At 34.6% G+C, this 9,274-nt stretch overlaps 2 protein-coding genes across 2 annotated transcripts; both read left to right on the top strand.

Annotated features, from left to right (window-relative positions):
* Positions 1-175: 175 nt before the first annotated feature.
* LOC114750769 (chitinase 2-like) lies at positions 176-1,087 on the top strand. Its single transcript, XM_028939374.1, has one exon. It carries the CDS (start codon positions 176-178, stop codon positions 1,085-1,087), a length of 912 nt encoding a protein of 303 aa, XP_028795207.1.
* A 6,549-nt stretch (positions 1,088-7,636) lies between these two features.
* Positions 7,637-9,053, top strand: LOC114750771 (DNA-directed RNA polymerase III subunit 1-like; the record flags this gene model as incomplete). The annotated part of the gene is made up of 4 exons (XM_028939376.1): positions 7,637-7,731; positions 8,258-8,338; positions 8,437-8,566; positions 8,904-9,053. Coding segments are annotated over exons 1-4 (456 nt in total), but the record flags the coding sequence as incomplete, so codon positions are not given.
* Positions 9,054-9,274: the final 221 nt, after the last annotated feature.

Here is a 9,274-nt window from a genome sequence, read left to right as displayed (position 1 = left end):
TTCGGAAGAGTTAATATTTGTTGGCTCTGCCGGTTCTATGATCCTCCCAGAATTAAAATCGACGTCTAAGAAAGCCGAAAAGACAAGAAGGCTTTGTTGGTGAAACCCAAAGTCGACCCTTATTGCATGCATAAATAACCCTAAACGCAACACAAATCCTCATTCACCAATAACCATGAGTTTACTCAACCCCTTTATCCTTGTTATGTTCCAGCTTCTCTTTGCCGGAATCACGATGGGGCATTCAGCACCAAAGCCAAAGCTCTTCAGAGAATACATAGGAGCCGAAGGCAAGAACGTCAAGTTCTCAGACGTGCCCATAAATCCCACCGTGGAATTCCACTTCATTCTCTCGTTCGCCATTGATTACACAAACTCAACCTCCCCTCCAAGCCCTACCAATGGCGATTTTAAGCCCTACTGGGACACACGAAATCTCAGCCCTTCTCATGTCTCTTCCATTAAGTCCTCCCACCCTAACGTTAAAGTAGCTTTGAGCCTCGGAGGCGACACCATAGCTCAACAAAAAGTGTTCTTTAAACCCACTTCGGTTAATTCATGGCTCCGAAACGCAATCCATTCTATTACCCAACTCGTCCAGTCCAACCACCTAGACGGAATCGACATTGACTACGAACATTTCAACGCAGATCCTGATACGTTTGCTGAGTGCATAGGGAAGCTTATATACTACCTGAAACAAAGTAGGACTGTGTCGTTTGTTTCTATAGCACCGTACGATGACGAACCAGTTCAATCTCATTACCTGGCTTTGTGGAGAGAGTATGGGCATCTCATAGACTACGTCAACTTTCAGTTCTATGCATATCCCAAAGGGACGACCGTAGGTGAATTTATGGGACACTTGGAGAGGCAAGTGAGGAATTACAGAGGAGGGAAGGTGCTGGTGAGTTTTGGTACAGATGAAAGTGGCGGCTTAAAACCAGAGCATGGCTTTTTTGAAGCGTGTTCTCGACTTTCACGCCTCGGCAAACTTCATGGCATCTTCATTTGGTCTGCCGATGACTCCCAAAAATTCAATTTTCGTTACGAGATTCAGTCACAGACCTTGCTGACTACCGTTTAAGTTCATAATAAAAACCATTTTGCGACAGATTCAGAGTTCAGTAATTATAACTTTACGTGATTGTAGTGGGTGTTAAAACTTCAATTTACTCCTTTTTCTATCTGGCCAAAAAGAAAAATTACTCCATTTTCTAAGACATAAACCAAGTTATAGTGGTTTATGCAGAAATTAATGTAAGCTAGTAGTACTAATGTACTGGTATATCCCAGTATTGCGTCGTCGACTTAAAAATGTAAAATTGAACAAATGATTATTTTGTGCCAAAGAAACCAATAATATTTTTTCAATGCATTAATAAAAAATGTACAGTAAACCATATGTAAAATTTGTATGAATGAAGCATGTCGAAATATTTATCAGGGATAATAATTGAATTTGACTCAGTAAATATCGAACGATTGTATTAAATTTAAAAATATATAATTACATTATAAAATGGATCTTACATTTCAAATAAGAGGAGTAGTATATAAGACTTGAAAATTTATTAACAGAGAATTTTCACATTTTTAATTAGGTTTAATTATAAATTAAGTTTTTTAATTTTATATAAGTTTTCAATTTAATTCATTAATTTCCAGTTGAAAAATTCAGTCATTTAACTTTAAAAGGTTTATTTTTACACTACAAAAAAAAAATCACTTTCACTTTTGGCGCAACAAAACAAGTCGCCGCTGAAAGTATGACTTTCAGCGGCGGCTTTTATTGTTACCGCCGAAAGTGAGACTTTTTAGCAGCGACATGAAAGTCGTCGCTGAATGTTGGACTTTCTGCGGTGACTGCATGTGGTCACCGCTAAAAGATACAACATTTGGCAGCAATAAATAATGTTGCCACTGAAAGTGCTTTCTACGGCGACAAAATGTCACCACTGAAACATACTTTCAATGGCGACTATCTTGTGTCACCGTTGAAAGTGTTTTTCAAATTTCTTTTATTATTTTTATTAAAGGTTATTATATTCATATCATAATTGTTTTTATTGATACAATTAACTCTAAATAACTAAAGTTTTTTTTAATGTATTATTGTGTTAGGGGGAGAGTGTGAGAGAGATAATGTAGTGAGTGAGAAAGAAAGGAGGAGGTAGAACGGGTGGGGTGTGTATGAGATAGAGATGTGTTATAATTATATATGTAAGATAGAATTAAGGATATGTGTGAGGAATGGGGTGTAAGCATTCGTGAGAGAGATGTAAGTTTGAGAGACAAGGAAAGATGGGAAGGTAGTGATAGATAAAGTGTGTGGGAGAGATATGTAATATGTAATTCAAATATAATTGAAAGTGAGATGATGTGTGAGAGAGAAATGCATTATAATTGAAAGGGATAGCATAGTTAAATTTATGAGGGAGAGATGATTATAGTTAAATTAGTGTGAGTGTACTTAAATAAGTGATAATATTTGATGATGAAGATTTGCATGAGAAGGATGAGTGGAAAATAATATAATTAAGGGGGATAATATAATTAGATGAGTACAAATTTCAAATGAACAAATTTAAACTTGATTTCTTGTTGTCATTAAGAGATCATAATCACGTGATCCCATTTAAAATAATTTGAAAAGGCAATAAAAAATGTTATATCTTAGATATATGAATCAATATAGTATAAATATACAAATGAATTCGAATAAACTATTCATTTTGCTCCTTCAAATATTATGACTTGTTGATTGATGGTGATTAACTCTAAGTAACTCCTTCAAATATGCAAACATTCAGCGGTGACATTGATAGTCGCTGCTGAAGGTAGCATTCAGCGGTGACTTATTGTCACCACTGAAAGCATATATTTGGTGACGACTTAAATGTTAGTGGCAACAATTTCTAGTTTTAGCGGCAATTTTTGTTGTTGCCACTGATAATTATTAGCGATAGCTATTACGGCAACGACTTGGTGACGACTTTTTGTTGTCACTGAAAACTTTCAGCAGCGACTTTTTGATTTTCAACGGCAACATGCCAATTTTTTTGTAGTGTTAGTTATATCATCCTAAAATCATCACTTTTAAATGTTTTTTTGGTAATAATTATAATTATTTTAAAAATTAAACTTAATATAGTAGTAGTTGAGATCAATATTCAAAATCTTAATAGTATCATTTTTTATTAATAATTTTAGTCATTAAATAACTAAAAATATTTTTTTTTAAAATTAAGAGACCAAACTGAATTCTTATGTAGAGTTAAAAGCTTTTTATTAAAATGAAAGTTTTGACATTTTCAAAACAAAAGTTTTCTAAATTGTATTATAACTATTTTTTTTAAAAAAACTCGATGAGAATATATTAATCAGTTTATTACTTGTTATGAATATCATCAAGTGGTTTAACTTTATCAACTCCTATTATTTTTACGATGCATTATTCATCCACTACTCTATTATTCCTTATGTGATTGGTTATCCTCTATTTTTTATTTAGCTATGTCTATAAATAAAACATGCAATTTGTGTTGTGAGATAAGTGAAAGAATATAATATCAATCTCTTTTTTTTTGGGTCTATATCTCTTATCTATTATACTTCTATAGTCCCATTCCATAAGATTACTCTCTTTTTAAACCATGGGTCATTAAAATAATAAAATCACTTTTTTTTCCCCCCTGAACGGTTGAAGTCCCTTGCTTCGTTTTGTCCAAAAAATAAAAAATCCCTCACTCCTCAAATTCCATATAGGCCCTAATCTCCCCACCTCTGTTTTTTTCCCGCCACCCGAACTACTTCGTCAAGCATATCGACCGATTTACTTTCTTTCTTTGTTTTTTTCAACCTTCCAAGTGAACGAGCGATTTACCTTTTAGTTTTGATCGGAGGGGCTCAGGTCGGGCAGTTTCCAGTTCCCTCTCGCCTTCCCCTCTCGCCTCGCAGGTCACTCTCTCACAGCCTCTCGTCTCGTCCTCTCAGGTCAGTCTGTCACCGCCTCTCGTCTCATGCTCTCACAAGTCGCAGTATCGCTCTCTTCTTCTCTCTTCTCGCCGGCGCAGGTGGCAACCTCACAGAGTCACTGCCGCCGACCGACGGCGGCACTTGCGTTTTGTTGGTGAGTCTTGTCTTACTTCTTGTAGGAGCCTTCTGTCGTGCTTTGTGGTTCTCCCTCTGGAACATAGTTATTCTTGCACTGACTAGTAGAAAAATCAAATGGATGAGCGGGAGCCTTCTCATTTGTGTCTTGTTGGAGAACCTGATTGGTGGTGGTGCGAAGATCTTTCAATGCTTTAAACTTGAGTGGTTTGAGTGCACTGCATCTTGCAATCTTAATCTCTCCCTCTGAAACATGTTGGTGTCTTCAACCATTGATTGGTTCTTCCCATTTGCTCTGCAATAGATATTAGAATCTGCACATTGACGCCTTTGTCTTTATCATGCTTGTGACTACTTGAATTAGAGTTAGAATCTGCAGATCGCAGATCTTGCACTGGCCTATCATTCGAGCGTGGAGTCTGCTGCCAATCCTCCCCCTTTTCTGCTCCGTCGCACTGTAACTTCCAATCTCACAGATCGTTCGTTTTAGAACAACTCAAAGCACGCTAAATGCAGATAAAGAAAAAAATTTCTATCGGTGACCTGTTTTCATAAATCAAATACCTGGTGATCCATCATTTTTTTTAATGCTGTGAATTGGATTTTGATGCCCCTGAGGTGTTTGACAGATTGTATGGGACTTTGACCCCTCGCTCAGTTTCTGATACATTGTCTCGGCAATAGCCCTCTTCTTTATATAAATATATATATATATATCTCTCTTTATATATATGTATCGTCCTCACTAACTTTCACTTTAGTCCCATTTCTAATCCTTTTAATTTTAAGAAAAAATTCTAAAAAAATAATAGTTGAATTTTAAAATTTTAAATTAAAAATTATTATAAAAATTAAAAGTGTTCATAGGACAGGACAGGACAGGGACGACCCCGTACTAGTCTCGTCCCGATAATTGGGACGAGATGGCTTTTTCGTCCCGTGTCCCGTCTCGTTCCAATAGCGTCCCGCTCCAATTGGGACATGATATAACTGGGACATGACATGGACATTCTCTTTTTTTATTTTTTTTAATTTGAAAATTAACAATACGGAAAATATAAAAAGTTATAATAAAAACTTTGCAAGGAAAATATATAAAAATAATGAAACAATAATAAAGAAAAATGTTTTTTGTAATAAGGAGAGACAAAAAATAAAAATATTCACTATAGAGAATATCGTGTAATCCATACAAAAACAACTTATAAACAATTAAAAAATAACAATTGATAAATATCATTACCAAAATAATATTACAATAATAAATAAAATAAATATATAACAATTAAAAAAGAAAATAATATATTGGGGGACAAGACACTCTCGTCCCACGTCCTATCCGGTCCCGAAACAATTTTGTCCAGTCCGGCTTTCATCCCGTTCTAAAATGACTAAGACAGAGACGGGACACTGAGACGGGACACAGTTGAACACCCTTAATAAGAATGTGTTGTCATTTACTTTTTGAATATAGTTTTTTATGAGTATAGTTATCAATATTATTTTAAAATTTTAAAATTTAACAGTCATTTTTAAAAAATTGTTTTCCTAATTTTAATATCATTAGACCTTATTTAATGAAAAATATTGCCTCAGCAAATTTGAATTGGAATTTGCATCTTCTCCTCTACTTTTTTTTTTTCTCCTATATTTTTGTCTTCTCATCCTGTCCTTAGAGTTGGATAAAAAATAAACAGCTAAGATTCAATATTTCACAAATTTTTATTTTTTTATATTTTCATTTTCAGGTAGTTTATAGTATTAAACTATTTAGATTAGATTTTAATACTTCAAATTAAATTTATTTATCTATACTTTGTGTCATGTTATACTATAATCATAACTTTATAAATTATTAAATTTTTTTCCAGGTAAATTATTGAATTTCAACCCTTCAATTGTTGATTCAATAATAAGGCTAGGATCAGAAGAAAGCAAAAGGAGACAAAAATGAGGAGACATCAAATTCTTTAAGTGGTGATTTGTGTAACTATTTAACTAATTTAACTAAATACTAACAAAGCATGTTTTGAATTTTAATTTTTTAATACAATCATTTAATGTTTTAAATTTTAAATTTTAAATATATTTTATTAGGATTTAATTACAGGATCAATGTTTAAATTTGCTGATTCACTATTTTTCGTTAAATAAGATTAATGGTATTAGGGTAATAGAATTAATAATACATTTTATAGACTCAAGGAATTAAATTGAAATTTAGTGTAAACTTAAGGCAGTCAAAGTATACTTTAGTGTTGATTTTTTTGGCCAATTTATTAACTAAATATCTAGTGCTATTTTTGGGACCAATTTATTTATATATTTAATAACATAACTCCCTTTCCATACACAATGCCCTGTCATCTCCCGCCCTTGCGAGACGCGACCTTTCCCCACAAGTTCACCTTACCACAGTCTTCTTCGCTACCGTCGCTGCCACGATCGCCGAACACACCCGCCGCCGCCAACTGCCACTGATCGCTGCTTCGACGAGATAAGGTGACCCCTCCCCCTGAAAAGAAAACTGTTGGAAGCCACCGTGGATTATCTTTATCTTTCTCTCTCATCTTTTAAGTGGGGCCTGTGGCATATTTGATTATCAGAGGAATACGGCTAGGAGGTCTTAAATCTAATGTCTCACATTTTCTGAAAGCTGTCTTCTTTTTCTGGATGCTTAGTGAAAACATTATTGACTGGTCTCAACTCTTCTTCTTTTTATACTCAATACGACTTATGCTTACCCGCAAAGAGATAACGTTGGGCAAAAATAAATCATGCTCCCATTTGTTTTACAAGAACAAGTGTTCTTTCACAAGGTTACAAGGTTAGCAATTTAATTGAAACTGCCTTGAACACCAGGCATGAACGCAAACATAAGTAACTTAGCTATATAAATTCATTGGATACTATTCTTTAATATTTGGAAGGGATTATTGTTTTGTAATAAATTCCAAACAAGGGAGCAAATAATGCGGCCAGTCTTTGTGCAATGTTGTATTTTTCACACGACGATGTTCTGTTTCTATCAATCAAGCTTTGAAGTTCTTTGGCTAAAAAGTTCAATTTGAGGAGTTTGAATTTTTTGACATTAGTTTTTCAGTGCTAATAGGTACATTTTCTTTTTGTGTGGTACAATCTAGAACAGAGTTAATAACGAGATGGTGTTGCTATTAATATTTCATGCCAGGAACAACATTTGAAATTATACCAGTATTGTGCTCTCTTTTATATGAGAAGGGTCGTCTTAAGGAAGATGAATATGTATTATTTTTTTAAGTAAACAATATTTTTGTCAAAAAGATTTAAAATTTTCTTCTATCCTTTGTGAGGCCTGACCTACTCAGCTTCTCAGTTCCACTTGCGTGGTTCTAAATTAGTCCACAGAAAAATTGAGGCAAAGATTTGTGCTTTCTTTTTGGCCCCTCAGAAGCCTCTGATCATGTAACTCATCTTTGAAAGCTCCGTGCCTTCTTTTCTACTGCCATCTTCGGCTTTGGAATTTTAGGTTGAAAAATGAGTCATGGGGATTTTGAAGCTATTATTTCTTGCTTCTGCATTCCCCACCGTGGTGTTTGGTATACATCTTGAGCTTGAAATTGGACTTCAAATTTTGTGGTTTGCTGGTAGATTTTATTTTTTTACAGAATATAGTGTTTGCCCCATAGCTCTACGGTTGTGATTCAGTTTTGTGTTTCAATGTCATTAAATCCCCCCTCGCCCACATAAAAGTTTTGTGTTTCAATGTCATTAAATCCCCCCTCCCCCACGTAAAAAAATGAGTAATCATTTGTGTGTCAAGTATAGACTATTTTAACTGTTGTAATACGGTTCATCCGTTGGAAAATATCTAATTGAAGTGTCTGCCCCTTTAAATTTCATCTCTTAATTATTTTCCTAAAAGAGTTGGATGGCCATTGACAAAGTATAAAATTGAGGCACCTGTCATGGACGCCCCTTAAGTGTTTGACACTATTCACAATAGAAAAAGGTATCCAATGATAACCTTTTTCGTTTTGTTTTTTAACTTAAGTTTTTTTTAATGACTGGAAGGTGATTAATTGGGATTTTGCTATAAATCGTGTTTGATAAGAGCCCACTAGGTTAAACTAAGCCCTTTCCATATTATTTTCTGCAATTCCAGGAGAAAGATGTATAGAGCACGAGCTGAAGGCCTAACCTTCACGAAGGAACCATATATTGAGGATGTTGGACCACGCAGAATGTGAGGGATTTTACCTGTTATAACTAGTCTTGATTGAATCTGCTGCTTGTCGGTGTGTAAGGGCTTTTGACTTCAGGTTTTATTGTTGCTTCTTGCAGCAAGAGCATGCAATTCACGGCATTATCAGAGTCTGAGATCAGTAAAATTGCCGAGGTTCAAGTTGCAAAAGGTTCATATTATGATTCAAGTAGACAGCCATTTGAGAATGGCTTGTTGGATCCGCGCATGGTACTCTGTCCTGGTTTTAGTCCTTTTCTGTGTGTCTTTATGCGTTTATCTTGGTTTTGTTCAATGTTTATAATTCTGTCATCTGTGCATGTCATGCTTTGCAATGTCTACACGTGATCCTAATCCTCAATTAATGATGTTTTAGGACTCACAACAACGTACCTTTGTTTAAGTGCTGCATTGCAATAAATGTAGTGTCTTTTAGATTTTACAATGTGATACTGAATGTAACTCATGGTAATGTGACACTAGTACAAACTTCCATTCTGCTCGATGATATCTCTCTAAAAAGTTTATGATTTCCAAAGAACAGAATACTTATTTTCATTCTATTCAGGGCCCTGCTAATAAGAGTTGCACATGTGCAACATGCCATGGGAAATTTGCTGACTGTCCAGGGCACTACGGATACTTAAACCTTGCTCTTCCAGTTTTCAATGTTGGGTATAAAGAAAAAATTTTGCAAATATTGAAGTGCATTTGTAAGGTATGGAAGTTTAAGTGTCTCTTGTCTATTCTCTTTTTCTCTTCTTTTCTTATTCCCTTTTTTCTATTAGCATGCTGTTCTGAATGTCTTGCCATTGTTCGCTTGGGGCCTGAGCTTTTGAAGAGTAGTTATTTATGCTGGTGTTATATTTTCAATATTAATATCCATAGTCTCTAAAACAATTTCAAGTCTGCTGAATTCTAATTTTAGTGTGATTAATT

Source organism: Neltuma alba, unplaced genomic scaffold (assembly GCF_004799145.2).
Source record: "Neltuma alba isolate B1F8T4 unplaced genomic scaffold, ASM479914v2 tig00006639_pilon, whole genome shotgun sequence".
Classification (NCBI taxonomy): domain Eukaryota; kingdom Viridiplantae; phylum Streptophyta; class Magnoliopsida; order Fabales; family Fabaceae; genus Neltuma; species Neltuma alba.
This window is presented reverse-complemented; position numbering and strand designations above follow the sequence as displayed.